This window comes from Hippichthys cyanospilos, chromosome 3, assembly GCF_059441005.1.
Source record: "Hippichthys cyanospilos isolate Australia breed blue-spotted pipefish chromosome 3, RoL_Hcya_1.0, whole genome shotgun sequence".
NCBI lineage: Eukaryota > Metazoa > Chordata > Actinopteri > Syngnathiformes > Syngnathidae > Hippichthys > Hippichthys cyanospilos.
Window position 1 is genome coordinate 18997528 of NC_142371.1, and position 17743 is coordinate 19015270.

General features: G+C 41.8%; 2 protein-coding genes and 1 long non-coding RNA gene across 6 annotated transcripts; 1 reads left to right on the top strand and 2 right to left on the bottom strand.

Moving 5' to 3' along the window:
- Window positions 1-1187: 1187 nt before the first annotated feature.
- Window positions 1188-11083, bottom strand: phc1 (polyhomeotic homolog 1). 4 transcript variants are annotated; one of them, XR_015864971.1, is made up of 15 exons: window positions 10935-11083; window positions 10098-10264; window positions 9910-10020; window positions 8931-8996; window positions 8696-8839; window positions 7741-7911; window positions 5965-6651; window positions 5551-5686; window positions 5195-5376; window positions 5028-5091; window positions 4869-4956; window positions 4052-4223; window positions 2916-3189; window positions 1453-1735; window positions 1188-1266 (listed from the first exon to the last, which is right to left on the bottom strand). XR_015864971.1 is itself a non-coding variant. In XM_088409416.1 (15 exons), exons 2-15 carry the CDS (start codon window positions 10254-10256, stop codon window positions 1584-1586), a joined length of 2319 nt encoding a protein of 772 aa, XP_088265542.1. In that variant the 5' UTR covers window positions 10257-10264; window positions 10935-11083; the 3' UTR covers window positions 1188-1583. The 4 variants fall into 4 exon arrangements, 3 of the variants coding, with proteins under 3 accessions (XP_088265542.1, XP_088265541.1, XP_088265540.1); XM_088409416.1 differs by having other exon boundaries at window positions 1188-1735; window positions 5965-6084; window positions 6172-6651; XM_088409415.1 differs by having other exon boundaries at window positions 1188-1735; window positions 5195-5373.
- Window positions 3667-5538, top strand: LOC148426116 (uncharacterized). The gene is made up of 2 exons (XR_015864972.1): window positions 3667-4027; window positions 5197-5538. It is a non-coding gene; the product is annotated as an uncharacterized LOC148426116 (long non-coding RNA).
- Window positions 11084-11609: 526 nt separating the features above from the next.
- m6pr (mannose-6-phosphate receptor (cation dependent)) lies at window positions 11610-16620 on the bottom strand. The gene is made up of 7 exons (XM_088409418.1): window positions 16331-16620; window positions 14953-15119; window positions 14716-14885; window positions 14100-14209; window positions 13602-13732; window positions 13146-13272; window positions 11610-12437 (listed from the first exon to the last, which is right to left on the bottom strand). The coding sequence occupies exons 1-7, from the start codon at window positions 16334-16336 to the stop codon at window positions 12315-12317; spliced, it is 834 nt and encodes a 277-aa protein (XP_088265544.1). The 5' UTR covers window positions 16337-16620; the 3' UTR covers window positions 11610-12314.
- Window positions 16621-17743: the final 1123 nt, after the last annotated feature.

A 17743-nucleotide genomic window follows, 5' to 3' on the forward strand; every position in this document is an offset into this window, starting at 1 on the left:
TCTAGTAATGTAGGCATCATTTATAAGTCCACGGGAGAGAGAATGCAAAGTACTTCCTGTTTACAAATGTCCAGCCTTCTCGCTAACGTGCTAACGGCGCTAACGTCAGACACGACAGCACGCTAGTTAACAATTCAAGAGGAAGTGTTCAGCAGGTTTTTTTACATGTTTATGTGAATATGTACAAGGTTAGCCGTAGCTAATGTCGAGTTTATGTCATTCAAACCTGAATTTTTCGTAATGTGACATTCGGGAATAAAGGTACCGCAGTATTCTTTATCCTCTTCAATGAGCAGCCAATGGAGAAGGACAACTTAATAGAATAAAAGGACATTTAATTATTTCCATTGTTGCAATTTATATATTTTTTTTAACCCTTGTATTATCTTACAAATTATGGAAATTCTTTCCATAATTCTTTCCATAATTCTTTCCATATGGAAATTCTTGAATTTTAACAAAATTATCAATGGGGAAAAAAAAAACTAGGGAGCTGAACTTTCCAGCAGATGATTAAAACGTAAAATTTAAAACAATTTTGACATTTCTATATGTTTGCAGCTGGAGGTGTGAGATTTTGTGTACAAAAATCATCATTGTCCAAATTTTGGACCATATAAAACCATTGTAATTGCAATTTTTGAGTTGCATTTTAATAGGATTTATAACATTGATTTTCCTGCGATTTTTGCAACATTCCGTTGAGCGACGGTCAAAGTATGTCAGCAAAGAGAAAATTCTTTGTTGACTTGTTTCACCTCAAGACAGTAGGTGGCGGTAGTGACCAGTTAAAGTCTCATAGTCACTTCAAGGGCTAAAAAAACGACCATATCATTTTTTAATTATTTGTGGGTGTTAATACATTTAATCTACATATGTATTGGATAGAACTGATGCCACTGAACAATTTGAGTGGTTGGAGGAAAAAAATATTCATAAATCACGAATTATTACGGCGTTAAACGCATTTTCAAAATTAGAGAAAAATATGCAATGTGTATAGTTTGCAAAGTACGTGCGCAAGTGTTAAAGAACGTAGTGATATTTTGCTTAACACATTCACTGCGTCACAAGTCGTCATTGGCAGTGAACCAGTTAAAAAGCACGTGTCAAGATTTTTGTTTTTGGGAGACAAAAACAGATGTTCTGAGTTACAAAAATAGCCACAAAAAAATCAGACTCCTATCTCAAGGCACCACCATATCTTTAATGAAGCCAGTCCTGGAACTTTTCTGACAACCCTTGAACAGCTTGTCGTGAAAAATACTATTGGGTAGAAAATATAGAAGATACAAAAGTAAACTTTTAGAGTTATGGAAACTTGTAACAAAAAAAAAAAAAAGATGCACTATTTTAAATACAGCAAGAAGGCAACAGGTTTTTTCGGCGCAGGTCACCTGGCTACACTTTTTGAGTTTCCAAAAAAACCAAAACTTGGATTAGCGTACTTACCGTGGTTAATGCGCTCACGCGTACTACAGCCAAAAAAACTTTTTGGCACATTCGAGGTCCAGAACGTAAACTGTCAATCATAGTGTCGTGTCACACAAAAAAAATTTTTAAAAAAGTGCGAGGGAGGGACGTCACTCGCGCAGACTGTTGATGGACGCGCAGATCTTGAGGGCGGGACCCAATTTGATGTTCATGGTGGAGATGAGATGATCCTCTCGGAGGAGCAGCAGAGCCTGCCCGTCGATTTCCTGCGACAGGAAGTGAGCGGCCAGCTCCTCGCAGCCTGGGGGAAAAAAATTCATTGGAAATACAAACATTTGCTGGAGGTTTAGGCTTGAAAATTAGGACGGAAATCCACAAAAAAATTGTTTTGTTTATGCTTTAGTTCCTTTTTTTGTAGCTTTTGTTGGAAAAATATACCTAAAAATTGTATTTTTGATGAAATAGCAAGGTGCAATAGTTATGATCATAAATCAAATTCCTTCCCAAAAACCTGAATTAGTTTTAGGTTTTTTGTCGCTTTTTTCAGTTTGTATTTTTTGTTACAAAATAGACATTTTTTTTTTTTTTTCTGACTCCTGACTCAGACAACATGCAATAAAGTTATGATAATGCATGAAAACCTTAAAAAAAGTTTGAAATTGTTTTGTTCCTGCCTTTTTACTTCAGTTTTTACCTTTTGTTCGAAAAATGAAGACATCAAATTTTTTGACTAGTTCGCTTTAAAAGACAAATAGCAATAAAAATAGAAGTAAACCTGCAATGAAGTTATGACCATAAAATGAAAATGCACAAAAAAAGCATCTGAAGTGGTTTGTTCCTTTTTTATTTGTATCTTTTGTTAGAAAAATAACTACACTCAATTTGTATTTTCTGACTGGTTCAAATTAAAGATAAATAGCAAGAAAAATAAACCTGCAATAAAGTTATGATCATAAATCCAAAAAACGTTTTTTTTTCACATTTTTTAAGATTCTTTTGTTAAAAAAATAAAACCTATATATTTTTTTACTGATCCAAACTAAAAGTAAAACAAAGCAAAAAACATATGCTTTTGTTCCTTTTTTCCAGTTTGTATCTTTTGTCAGAAAAATAAAATAAACACGTAAAATTTGTGTGTGACAAACAGAAAGGTGAACTTGCAATAAAGTTAGAATTATACATGAAAATATTGAAAAAAAAGTTTGAATTAGTTTATGCTTTTGCTTCTTTTATAAAGTTTGTACTTTGTATAGAAAAATGAATACATCCAATTAGTATTTTGGGACTTTTTCAAGTTAAAAGAAAAATGTTAAACCTGCAATGAAATTCTGATCAGAAATGAAGTGACCACTCTAGTGCACAAGTGTATTTTCTTGATGTAAGACGGCGAGCATTTTGGGACAAAAAAGTCGACTGATGATGAAAAAAAATCAATCGATCAACGGAGGCGGCGGTACGCAAATGCGTCCCAAGTGGCAAACCTTGAAGCGAGGAGATGAAGCGGCACACTTCCTCCACGCTCCACTGGGCGGGCGTGGCCGACAGGAAGCCGGCCGTCTCCATGGGGAGGTTCCCGGGAGCCGAGGCGGCGGCGGCGGCGCCCGACTGGGGAGCGTTGTCCCGCTCGGCTCTGGAGCAGGAGCGCGAGGGGGAGGAGCCGGGCGAGAGGGAAGGCGTGTCCTCTTCTTCCTCCTCCTCCTCCTCCTCGTCTCCGTCGCTGGACGCGTCCTCCGAGCGGCTGGAGTCCGAGCGGCACTGGAACGGACGCCAAATTTGTGAGCGGGGGGGTCCGTCTCTCCGGCCTTCCTTCCTCCTCCCTCTCTTTCCTACCCTCCCTTCCCTTCCATATCCCTCTCCCCCACCCCTCCTCCCCCCTCACTCCCTATCTCTCCCTTTTTTCCCTCCTTCCATTTACCATCCCTCTCTCCCTCCCTTCGTTCCCTCCCTTTCCCATCTCTCTCTCTCCCTTTCCCTCTTTTTACTCACTGCTTATCCCTTCCTTCTTTTCATCCACTTTCCCATTCCCCCTTCCCTACCTTTCCTTCCCTCCCTCCCCATCCCCTCCCCCTCCTTCCTTCTCTCCTTCCGTTTCCCATCCCTCCCCCCTCCTTCCCTTTCATATCCCTCTCCCCCACCCCTCCTCCTCCCCCCCCCCTCCCACTCCTCCCTTTTCTTTCTTCCTGCCTTCCCTTTCCCATCCCTCTCTCCCAATCCCTTCTTTCATTTCCTTCCTTCTTTCCTTTTCTCATCCCTCTCTCCCGCCCTTCCTTTCTTACCTTCCCTTTCCCATCTTTCACTCCCTTTCCTTCCTTCTTTCCTTCGGCAGTCGGCGAACTAGTTGCCAGCCAATCACAGGGCAGAAAGAGACAAACAGCCATTCACACTCATAATCACGTCTAAGGGCAATTTGGAGGGTCCAATTTACCGAGTATGCATGTTTTGGGAATGTGGGCGGAAACCAGAGTACTCAGAGAAAACCAAGCGGGCACAGGGAGAACATGCAAACTCAACACAAGAAGCCCGGAGCTGGAATGGAACCCACGACCTCTGAACTGTGAGGCAGACTCTAAAGACTCTTCAACGAAGCAAAAATGTGCGTTTGGGAAACGTTTCTTACCTTGACGTTGTGATGCTGGCCAGACAAGTTGTTGCCGTTGGAAGCGCTGCGGCGAGGGGGTCCGCGGCGCCGAGCCTCGTTGGCCGGCGGGGGCGGGGGCGGCGGCGGGGGCTCCGCGTTGCCGCTTCTCGCTCGGCTCAACTTGTGGCGTTTGTTAAAGCTTACGTTGTACCTGGTCACCATGGAGGAATGTTTCAGGACACGATTTTTGCAGTCCTCACAAAACTCTAATGTACTTCTTCAAAGATGTCTGTGACATCACAGCTAGCGTGTCAACAGATGACTGTTGACTTACCAAACATGTTCGACATGTCTGCGGTTAGCTTAGCGTGTCATCTGATCTTTTCACCAGTATGAATGGGGATCATTTACTCATGTGCACCTGCGCCCTTTTCAGCTGGCGGATTGTTATCAACACATTCTTTGAAAAAGAAATGGGGGTGCTTGCTTACCCCAGGGGAAAGACTTTGTTTTTGCCATGTGAATTGTAATCGCAAAAAAATCAAGATTGGCATCATTTTTTTAATTTTTATTTCAGGCACTTGGATGCACTTTTTTCAGTTTTAGACTAATCTGTAACCTGTATAAACGCTCTAAAAAGTAGTTTAACTGCTGTGGAAAATTGCTTCCTATTGCTCTGTTTCTTTTATTAATGCGAAAAAGGATACAGTTTTACATATACTTACACATTTTTTTATAGATAATAATCTTACAGTCGGCACGGTATGTGGGGGTGCCGGTCGCGAAATATTTTCTCTTTCCTTCTCTATCAACTAGAGAGCACGTGAAGTTTGCGTGAGTGATGACGGAGGCCTACCTCTTGGCACAGGTGTTGGAACAGAATCGCTTGGTTCCTCGGAACTGGCTGGCCGGCGCCAAGCTTGAGCAGTACTCACATTTCAACACTAGGGGGGTGGAAAAAAAAAAGGGAAATGTCACAACAGGACACTTGTCACCGACGTGTTCAGATACTTACAAGCAGGGCCGTTCTCTGCGCGGACTCCCAGTGCAAAGTCACGATCTTTGAGCAGCCCGGTGACCTTTCAAATCAAAGCAGTACCGAATAAAAGCAATCTTGTCGATAGTTTAGGCGAGACGGTGAAAACGATGACCTCGATAACCAAGCAAATGCTGTAATCTTACAGGGAAAGGCTCGGCCCCCTCCTGGATGACGAAGCCCTCGATGAGGTGCGTGAGGACCTGAGGTTTGACCACCGCCTGGGGGAGCGGCGCCCGCTCTTTGTCGCCGTGGTTCGCCCTCGACGGCGGCAGAGGCAGGGACAGGTTGGCCGGCGATGAGAAGGAGGTTGCGGGAGGCGGAGCTGCTAAAAACGAAGGGAAAGGATTTGTATTGAAGATACGGCCCACCACATCATTTTACGTGGCCCGCAAAATGACAATAGTCTAATCCCCCCCCCCCCCCTCCAATATCTTAAAGATACGTGAAAAATAAATGCGTACTTCCACTGCGTTTGGCAAAAAGTCCACATCAGACGTACCTGTGTCCTTCGCCTGTGCCGGAGTTAAAGTGGGGGCGGTGTCCTTCATGGGGGTGGATTCCGAAGATCCCGCCGTCGTCTCGTTGGGTGCGTCGCAGTCAGACTTCCTCTTCAGGGAGCCGTTGGCAGACTTATTCTATCAACAACAAAAAAGTTTAAAATGCAATCATCGGTCTACGAATCTGCTATTATATCTCATACTGCAGGTGGTGCCTGTTTAAGAGGCGGACATTTTTGCTGTCTTTGTGCTACGGACACCCAAAGTTGGTGAAATGATAGTAGGCTTGCTCTCTCTGGGACACTGTGTGTCCTTGCGTCAAAATGGTTTAGTTCTCATAGTTCACCACTAGATGGCACTAAATTCCACACTCTCACGCCTGGCTGACAGAAGCGATTGGGGCTGCGTTTACTTACCACAGTAGCGGAAGCGTTGTGCGAGGCGGCGTTCACGTTCTCCTGGGCCGCCACGTTTCGCACCTGCGCCAAGGCCACGGCCTGCACGCTCCCCCCCACGCACTGCCTGGCTCCAACCAGCTGCACGGGAATATGCGGGGGGTTGTGGGGCGCCTGGCCGCTGCTGGGCGGCGCCGGGAGGATGGGGAGCGGCTGACGGGGGGACACCTGCACGGGTAAGCGGTGTCCGTGCGCCGTCTTGGGCTGGATGGGCACGGGGACTTTGTCGCCGGCGGCGCCGGCCTGCTGGAGGGGCTGCACCACCAGCGTCTGCGCGTTGACGTTGGCTTTGGGCGCCACCGAGCCGATGGAGTAGCCCTGGGTGGAGGTAGGCACGTTGGAGGTGGGCACCAGGATGACGGGGGCGGCCGAGGATGACAGGAGGAGCTGGGAGAGGGGGAGCGCCGGAGAGGAGGCGGCCGAGGCGGAGGGCGCCACCGTGGCGGCGGGAGGAGGCCCGGACAGCGCCGCTTGGTTAGGACCTTTAAGCGCCATGGTGTTGCCGGACGCTTTGGCCGCTTGCTGCTGGGGCGCAACTTGCTGCTGCTGACCGAGAGGAAAGGCGCCGGCCTCTTTCCTCTCGGGGAGCTCCGACTTGATGGCGACCGCTCTGGGAGTGGACGCGCAGTGTAAGGCCAGATTCTGCACCTGCCGGATTGACACAGAATGCTACTCAAATTTGTTTTCGGTCCATGTGGTTTGAATGACGGTAGATTTTTTTGTTACCCGGTGTACAGTGCAGCTATCGACATATACTGTACCCGAGTTGACTTCATTATTTTTCAAAACATCCCGCGCACGATATTATGATTATTATTATGATTATTATATAACCATATTGACAGCAAAAAAGTAAAGAAATAGTGGTCGTTTTTGAGGTGTTATGTGTGAAAAAAATTGCAGATTTTAATTCATGGCTGTTTTTTTTTTACCTTGATACTATTGCAATAATCTATTTAGTCATTAACGATTTTAAATCAAGCTAACATTCCAAGCTGGTTCCACACTGAACTTGGTCCATATTTGGCACGTGTAGGTACTGAACAGGAAATAGCCAGGTGCTTTTTTTTTTTTTTCTCATCAAAACAAGATTTATGAACTACACACCATGACTGTAATGGTCAAGTATCCAAAGGCTGGGCTATATGCCCCCCCGCCCCCACGTTATTCGGAACAATTACCATATGAATCAATGTGATAGGCCTGATCACCATTCATTTTCTAGAAAAGCAACTCAAAAACGAATCCAGTGCTAAAAGCTTCCACAAGAAAATAGCTATTATTACTCGTTAGTAACTATTGTACACATGCAAAATGTCAATATTTAGCTATTCTTCAAATCAATCACGTCTTAAAACGGCAAATAAATCAAACTAATTTGATGCATTGCCCAGCCTTAATTTCACACAATTTAAACAGGATCACAGGAAACAGATGACATGAACATCAAGTGCCAGAAAAAAAAATACTAAACCCCTCCCCTCAAATTTGACTTAAGGTTGCTGCTTCTGCACAACCTAAGTGAAATTTGGACTTTCTGCAATTCCATTTGAACTTTTCAGTGAAGAAGCGTCTGGTTCAATTAGCTGCGTACCACAATAAATTGCTTACTAATCCCACTGTGAGTATCTCTGACTTGCACTCACTTGCCAAAAATCGTAATTTGTCTAACATCAAGTCAAAAAAAACGAAACCTGAGGCTGACAATATGAGACTCGTGTGTGATGCAGCTCCAACCTGATCACTGTCGGACTGAGTGCCGGCTGAGGTAGGAGGTTCGGTCTGCTGCTGCTGCTGCTGCTGCTGTTGCTGCTGCGTCTGGGCCACCGTAGCGACAGCAGCCGTTGCTGTGCCGCCTGGCATGAAAATGAGCTGGGAGGCCAAAGGAGCCCTGAGAGAACGGTTCACCTGCAGGAAAAATGTTACTACTTCGATGAAAGGGCCAAGATCGTGGTATTTTTCCACAGTTTTATTTAGTATATGCATAGAAATCACATTTGCCAATTTTGAGTTTTAGGATACGGATATTTCTAACCAGGAAGTGAAGCGTCTTGTTTACCGAAGCCGCACCTGTCAGATGCATGCATCCATCACCGTGACCGCTTATTCTACGAAGCACGGGGCCAAGGGAGACTATTCTCAAAAATAGGTGTTTTACCGACATTAAAATGCAAAACGGCATCGATACGCTGCTCTCACTAACACGCCTTCTATCAATTCAGCGTCAATGGGAACGCAGTATTCATAACAATAGTTCTGCCTGCGGGTGAATTATCTACAACTGGAGTTGATTTTCTGGTTGTGTATTCTCAAACACACATTATCTCCCCTTCGCCATTCCTACAGTAAGTCGTGGTAGATAATAAATCAAGCGTTGCTGTTTACTTGGCTGACCCGGTGCAAAATCTCTCCACCTCAGCTCCGGAACCAAAATGAAACTACAAGACGGGAATTTGGTCGGTACGTATTTACTCTTGCGCAGCTGGAACGGGGGCGGTGAAGGGGAGGTACAAATTTCTTGGGGTGGAGGTTCAGAGGGTTAGGGTTAGGTTTGGGTTAGGGTGCAGAATAAGCCAGGAATGCTTGAAAATGCATCAATGAAGGAAAGTAACACTTAGCGTAGCACTTATCCATACCGTATAACGTCCAAAGTGATTTACAGGACACAAAACCGCTTCCTTATGTAACTTACCCGAAGATACATCTGGCCCTGTCCTGGCGAATTTCCTCCCAAAAGCACTGACTGGTTGAGGGCCGTAGTTGTGGCGGAGGTGGCTGGCCCGTGGGGACGAGGCGTCGCCGCCGTTCCCCCCGCCGACGTGGTGCTGAGATTCACCTGGGAGAAAGGAAAATCGCGCGGTTTGATGCAGATCGGAAAAAAATAAAATAAAAAATACATGCGAGGCATCAGTTATGATCAACCGTACAGTTGTTGTCGCCTGTGAGATGCTGCTACTCGGGGTGTTGGACTGGCGACTTGCGGCAAGTGTCGCCTGGGTGAAAAAGAGAGAGGCATGAAAGAAAAGAACAACATGTGTTTTTTATAAACAAATGGAATGGGCCAATATAAGATTCTGATGGTGAGAAAAAAAGTGAACTTTTAAATTTTAACAAACCTAAAGTAAACGTATGTTTCAATACAAAATGTTCAAGTATGGAATGATTATGAGAAAGAATTGCAAAGGTGTGAATTTCTTAGTACGGTTAATTAGATATTACATAATACAATGCTTCAATGATATCGACAGTTATAAACCTGAGAAATTGTACAAACTCTTCATGCTTCTTTCCCAGCAATAATAGATATGTCTTTATCGGGTTATACACTATATTTATAATTCAGCTGTACATTCATTGGATAACATCGTTTGTTTTCCTTTATTTATAGAGAGCAAGTGGTAGGACTAGTTAAAATATCAACGTCTTTGTACTCCTTTGAACATATAGTATTTAATTCATTTGTATTGACCCTTTCTTTGGTTATGTTTATTTCGATCAAATTTGTGTTTATATGTTCAATACAGCAAATCAACAAGAAAATTCGAATTTTAGCACTTTTTTCAAATATTTGCCCCAAAACTTTTTTTTTTTTTCATTTATACGATCCATATTATTTTCTTAACAAAATACTGGGAAAGATAAGGAAATGTGTACTATATATATATATATATATATATATATATATATATATATATATATATATAAAAAAAACTATGTGAAGCACATTCTTTCACATGTTTGACTTGTTCTTAGTCACAGTAACCTATTAATGCTGACTTATTTTTCAGAACAGATCTGCCTGCTGCCCCATGCAAGCTGAAGCCCAAAAAAGGGGCAGCTACAGAAAAGCAAAAAAAGTGGATTACGTGAAAACAACGTCCCCCTGCACTCTTGACTACAGTCTACCTGTTGCACGGCCGCCAGGTTATGCAGCTGAGCGTTGTTGATCTGCTGTTGCAGCATGAGTTGCTGGAAGTACTGCGCTGCGTTCGGCTGTCTCTGCAAGGCTTGGAGAGCCTAAATGCAAGCACGCCGTCAAGATTCAAGAACGCAAACGTGTATTTGACTTTGCCCGTGGATGAGATCAGGCTCACCTGCACAGCCTGTCGCTCGTATAGAGACATGTGGGCGATCTGCGGTGGGCGGGAGGTTCTGCTCGTTTGAGCGTTGCCATTGGTGGTGGTGGTGGTAGTCGTGGTGGCGGTGGTGTTGTTTGTGCTGGTGCCATTGTTTTGGTCCTCACTTGGATCCATTTTAGCAGCTGGGAACGGTGGAGCAGTTTAAAGGGAAAAAACGATGTGGAGTCAATATTTATGGTTGATAAACTGCTTCGACATACATACAAATAGATTAAAGCGCACTTGTAAATGCGTTCACACATACAGTAAATACATGCTCGTAAAAACACAAATTACAAAAAAAATCGAATATTTTGATAGGGCAAAGCTTCGGGTGCTGATGCTGCACGGCACCTTCACATCTGGCAGCGCCTTACTTTTTAGCAGATGCAGTTGTAAAAAGCAATAAGCTGAGACGACCAAACAGCATTGAAGGACGACGGCCTTAGAAGCTCACCGCCTACGAAACGCGTTCGATCTTCCAAAGAAGTCAATCCGTGATCGTAAAACGAGACCATCATAGCATCATTAGTGATAGTTCGCACAGCTAAAAGCCTACTAAGCTAGGGCTAACAATAGACTCGGATCGCCGGGATTCTGAAAATAGTGAGAAAATTCAGCGTAGCGTTTTAACGTGAATGAAAAGGAGCAATTTGTGCGTTAAAGCGATCGGTTGTAGCGAAAGTTTAACTCATGATAATTAGCTCCCTTTGCGCTGGTAGCCAGCTAGCATTTGAAGCTACAAGGCGAGCAATCATGCAAGACGTCTGCATGATCGCGTGATATCGCCAAAAATCGTGCTTGTGTCTTTACCTCCTTTCTTGGTGTACTTTTGACTCCTATTTGCAGGAAATTGTAATACTCCCGAGTTCGTTTTCAAATGCAGAAGCCGAAAGCCTTTTATTGGCTTTTTGGCTCTTAAAAGAAAAGCCACCCCCAACAGGTCGATTTTTTTTTCTTCCTCGCTGGAATTTGGGGGATTTGATCAATACCGCCAACAGGTTCTACCGCCACCTATTGGACAGAACCGTCGTGCGACGTTCCGGTATGGTTAAAATACTGAAGTATAAATACAAAAATTAAACGAGAAATTTACAATTTTACTCCGTCGGTTGAATCATTTCATTTGGATCTGGGAACGTTTTTTTTCGCTGATTTTGTGGCGCCTCCTGGAGGCCACATATTTGGCTAACGCGGCCAGCATAGCGACTTACCTGTTAAATTTTATACATTTCCGCCGATGCTGTTACTTTAAAAAAGAGCTTTTAAATGTCTTTATTCGAACACCACAAATATACGTAGATCGCAAAAAGTACAAATTGCTAAGTCCAAATTGTTATAACGACGCGTTCGTTTTTCACAAACGTTTGAAGACATATTAAAATTGATTCAGCATTTCTACAAATTAGGGAAAAATATGAAGTTTAACTGATGCAAAAAAAAAAACGGAATGTGATGCGTAGAAAATGTGGGACATTTTCCAACAAGTTCTTAAAGCTTACTTTATTCAGCAGACATAAATGTTTGCAAATGTTCAGTTTGTACAAAGCAGGACAAGTGGTCAGGATTTTTTTTAAATAAACTGAATGAACAAACAAACAAAAAAGCCAAAAGCCAATTGTTTTATTTAATTTCCTGTCCCTTTACATCATCTACATACTTGTAGTAATGAAGATTTTTTTTCCCATCAACTTTGGTCATTTGCAGAAAAAGTGCATTCAATTTACCAAAATATATTGACATATATATGTATATATTTTCTCACATCTGTGTACATTTGCTTTTAGAGAGGGGAAAATGGTTTCAATTCGTTAGCGGCTGCTGTATCTATATTTATATTTCATAGCTTTGACAATAAGCGTAACAGTTTTTGACTAGCAGAAGTCAATGCGTGAATACCATCTTAAAATTAACATTCACATTATATAACCATTCCTCAAGTTAAAGGAGCAGTAGTGTATTATAACCTATACATAACATTCTCCGACTGGCAGGAAAAAAAAAAAAAGCAAAATATATTGTATCAGATTGAACAGGTAGAAATGCAGATTTCTTAAGAAGAAACCTCACTGTAAACCTTGTAGATTTGTTACCTCGAAGGTAAACAAACGGGACCGGAACTGAATTTGCCTATAAGCGGGTTCGTCAAAGCCGTCAGTAAAGTCACAAGGTGAAAAGCTGATGGATGCCGGGTCACATGGGTAACAAGTGGTCGTCTCTCTCTTCGGGCTCCTCTTCCATGGGCTCTGTGGGGACCTCGCTGTAACCCGCGGAGTCGTCTCGATTCCGTGAGCGGCACACAAAGTCGCACCCGTCCTGTTGTATGGATTGCGTACAGTATGTTAGTCAACTAAATTTCGGAGATATTGCATGCAAAAAATGAATAAAATAACATAGGAGAAGGGTAACAATTTTTCAGTTGCTTGCGTCGCACAGGATTTGGTCACGCAAATATCTTTGCTAATATTGTGGTGTAGTTTGACAGTGATTGCGAAATATTTGACCATAGCACACTTCCAACTGTACAATAACAGGTTTATTATTTTCTTTAAAAGATGCGGTTGAAAAAAAGCTTTGCTTTGTGCGAACACGGTATTTTCACTTGTCTTTCAAAAAAATTGTAAAATAGTACTTTGGATCGACTGTCTGCACTTTGTAAAGACGTGTAAATACGTCTTTGGGATTGAACGAGTTTTAATAGTCTCCCTAAAAATCATAATTAAATCTGAAAAACTGCTTCAGATTAGGTACACCATTGAAGTGTATTTGGGTAATTAAGCACAACAGTAATCGCCTATTTAGAAGTATTTAAGTCTTAAAATAATCAATTACTTTAGATAAAACCAATCGATTACAAAATTTATTAGATTGATTTTATACACTCCGTTAGCCAAACTTAAAAAGGTAATTCATTAAAAAAAAAACAGGAGATGGATGTTTTGCACAAAAAAAAAGAAAAAATGTGCCTTTAGGATTGAACGGGTGAACTGTTACGGTTGTCTTGACGACAGTTGTTGTACTTACAGCCGAAAGATTGCCGACCTCGGACCAGAAAGCATAGTTGGGGAACTGCTCCACGCCTTTGGCCCCCACGACGAGCCGCTGGTAGAGGAAACCTCCAACCAGGTAGACGGACACAAGGCAGAAGGCGCTGCGAGATGAAAGGATGAGACATTCATGGCCTAACACAAAAATTGGCGTTTTAACAGTTGTGCAGACTAAGTAGAGTTTGTTTCAATATTTCTGACATATCTGATAGATATAACCTGTATGTATGTCATTTTGACTCTTTATCCAAATGCTCATCCCAGTTTTATTCTCTGTATAGATGAAGTAAAAAATTAATACAAAATAACTAAAGGGCAAAGTCATATACAATTGAGACACCATTTTTTGTTGTTGTCATTTGTACTTTTATCAGAGCACACAGTAAATGACTTTTTTTCCATCCATTGTGTGTACCACAAGTCATGTACTCACACAATGAGTAAAACGGAGCCAGCGCTGAGCTTGTATTCAAGAGGCGGACAAACGGCGCTGGACTCGAGCTCAAACTGGTAGAAGCAGTTCTGCTCCCGTTCCCTGTTTTCTCCCACCACCTCCAGCTGGCCCTGGAAAAAGCAGATGATGCCCGCTGTAACATTTGTGAGAAAAAATGTCAACATGTGTCGCTGCACCTTTTGTGTTCAGTCACCCACTGCTTCAACACCGATTATTTTATTGTTTCTCTTTGTATTATTATATTCTTTTCTTTCTTATCTATTCTTTAGCCTGTCTATGGCATTTTGTGTTGTGAGTGTTAGCATGAAGTTAGCAGACATTTCTTAGGACAATTTCTATCATTTCTGATGGCAAAAACTAGCTCCAGATCCAAATAAGAAGAACATGACTATAAACACAATGTTTGGATGGGACACTACAAAATACCTCGTGTCCAACCTCAGATATGGCGTTTACATTTTTCTTCCACCTACTCACCACCAGAAAATTCCGGTTGCAAAAAATCATCAGCATGGCTTTCCGCTGTTCCTGGGAACAGTGGGTGTCGTATTTATCCCCGCCGCCGTAGAGTAGATACACATAGTTGCCTGAAAGGGGGAAAAAAAAAAAAACAACCGCATGATTAACATGCTTAAATAATATTTAAATAAAAATTGACTACTCAAAATTCACACCAACACAATAAACAAATGGAAATACCCATGAGATACGAGAAGGCACTTCGGAGTGTACGTTAGATTCAAAAAATGTTTCTCCAGCTATTAATCAAATTTCATGCTTTTGAATGCTGCCACAGGAGATTATTTTCTAATTAAGAGTAAATTAATTGCAACAGGAGGAGACCTATATTAGAGTGACTCATTTCCATTAAGAGTAAATTAATTGGATCATGAGGAGACCTATGAGGAGACTCATTTCCAAACTATGCCTTTATTTTGTCATTTTTAAGTGCATACAATTTTCATCAGTTATGTAAAAATACCGCACCAAAGACACTGCACAACTATAAATGTAGTTCCAAGGTTCAATAGATCAAACGACATGAAAAAAGGTCAACAACTACTCAACAGGATGTCTTACGACAGCAACTTACTTCCTCCGATGACTTGGGTTGTGTTATACCTGCCGATGATGGTTACTTTCTTCTCGGTTTTCTGGACTTCCTCTTGAATGACGCCGGCTCCTTGAAAACCCCCTGCGTCGCCGCACAACTGGAAAATATACGTGTACTTTTCCTCCCCGTCCTTGTCCTCCACCGTAAAGCTATCGAGCGGGAGATTGATGTTAACGACCCGTTGCGACGCCTGCCGACGTCCGAGCCGCGACTTACTTCCTGCGACCCAGCGGCTCAATTCGCCGGAGGACGTTCCGTTCCTTGTCCGAGTCAAATTGGAGTTTACAGCTGCTGGTGGCGTAAGCTGCATGCGCGCCGCTTCCTCGCAGATGAACTATCAGTGTCCACACCAGGAGACACATTCCAATTGGATGCGCTGAGACCTGTAGATTACAAAAATATAACGTATCCATCACTTGATGATTCCAGTTTCACTAATATAAAGCATAAATCAAGTCACAATGGACACTTTTTTTTTTTAAATGACAGTGGACATTAGAGGCAACGCAATGTTTAGCCTGTTTGTCTTCTCTGAATGGAATTTGCACATGTGTTTGTTTAATTAAAGACTCTTCATCATTTGTGATAGTGAATGATTGTTTGTCTAAATCTGTCCTGTGATTGGCTGTCAACCAGTCCAGGCTAGATAACGTTAAGGACAAGCGTTAAGTCGATGGATGGACTTCAATCTCAATTGTAGTTTTTTTTTTTTTTTTTTCGTGAATGATCAGCATCAGCGAGTCAGTGTATTTACCATGCTAGTATTATTAAGAATTTAATTCTGTCGATATTTATTACAGAAGCTTTTGTTTTGCAATAATATGTTCTATGCAGTCTCAGTAAACATTGCATTCTAAATTAAATTCCCTTTAAGGAGCAGTTAAATCCACCCTACTTTATCCATCTCGAAGCGGCCATTTTGTCACTTGAAAATGACATCAGTTACTCAGAGGTCAGGTAACGAATCACCCTGTTAGTTGGAGTGATCATGTGATGTTCACAAGCTGAGCTGTAATTGGTTGTTACCAAGCAACTGTGATGTCTTTTTTAATCAAAAGCGAAATGCTCGCCTCCTGAGGTGGTGTTTTTCCTGCTTAATCATAAGGCAATATGAATCAGAATGTCGTTTATCAACTAATGGTGCAGCATTATTGTAAAAACAAAAATTTGCGGTTGACTTCCTCTACCAGGCAATGAGCATGAATTACAACTATCATGATCGAGAATGCAGTACAGTACTTGTATTTTGTTAATATTACACAGCGTGAGCTTAAATCTATTTTAAATTAAATTTAGGACATTTAACTCGTCCAATAAGCAGTAGGTGATATTGGGTCAGCTTTTTATCACAAAAGGTTTACTTAAAGTCGCCCTAATATTCACTTAATAGATCTACAGTGATTGTAGTATAGACTCGATATAAATTTACATTTTAAATACTGCAAAAACACCATATCAATTTAAAGTACTGGGTCGCAACCGTTGCTTTGATGATGCGTATAGTTTCTATGGATAATCCCATCTGCAGTCCTAATTAAGGATCCAACTAATGCTTGTATTTTTGCATGTATTTTTGATTATGTAGTTAACTTACCTGCATTATTTCTGCTTTTAAATGCAGTTTCGCGTCCAAGCAGCCAGTTCAACGAAGCGTACAAGCGATGCCGCGTGAACACCACTTCCTGGTTCGCTTTAGCGAACACGTTACTTTACATTTGTCCTTAAGTCAAACTGTGACATAATCAGACGAGGTTAAGCGTCTATACTGCTATTGTAGGTTGATTATCTCTAAAACAGAAATGTTTTAAACGTCATCCGAGGAGATAAAGTGATAAACGCAAAACAGTTTAGACAGTGCGGAAGTGAAACCAAACATAAGATCACGTGACAGTATACGCCAATGACGTGCGCCAAATTTTTCTACACTTAAAGTCAGCTGACCGGAAGCGTCGCTGAAGCAAGAGAAATGTCCAATGCTCGGAAATGTGAATCATACAAACTAAATATTTTTCGCCTGCGTCTCTCAAGAATTGGCCAAAAATACTTACACGATGATTTTCAGTTACGGAAAAAAATAAAGATAAATGTGTCAGAAAAGACTGAAAAGGAGAAACCATTCAAGTAAAAATACAAACTGAAATGTTTTCAAATTAAAAAAAAAATACTGTCAGTCCTACTCAATATCCGTTTTGATGACTTGGTACAACGGGAAAAAACTTCTGTACACTAAATAGTTTTATTTTCCTTATAATCTTGCAAAACAAAATCTCAAATTGTGTTTGGATTGAATGAACAGCTCTCCGTTCCTCTTGTTGTTTTTTTTATGTCGTGTAGTCATCCACGTACTGCTGGGTTATTAGCAGTTAAGTTTGGTGAACACACAAACACCACCCTGCCTCCACAATCTCATAGAGCAATCAAGTGCTGCATTTCACAAGTTCATGTTAACGCTAATCTGTGAGCCTGTGACTAGTTATTTTACCCATAAGCCCCTCACACAGGGCCGGAGTAATATTTGCGTTATATAATCAGAAGCTAACATTGGTAACATTGCTAGCTAACATCGATCTGCTCCAACACTGCAGCTCTGCTTACCTAATGGAGTTTGTAGTTTGAACCACATTGTTGTTGCAGATTGTTTTCCTTTAGATGGATATTCATACCCTTTGATCAGACCAATTATTGTATTAGAATGTATGCAATTTTCCTTCACCTTTAATCGAGTCACACAGCAGGCAAAGAAAAAAAAAAGTCTTGAAATGACAAGATCAGCTGATAAAACTGATACCCGGTTGCCCATTTGTGATTGCGTTGTTTTGAATCTATCTTGAAAGTCATTTCTTTCATCACCATTCAATGTGAATGAGACAAACATCCTGATCATGCTGAGGACCAATCAAAAACAAAGAAGGTAGTTTGCATAACAGTTGCGTCTCCCCCCCAAAAAATTACCATGTAAGCCCATTTGCTTCAACGGCAACTGAATGCATTTCCTTAGGGGAAGAAA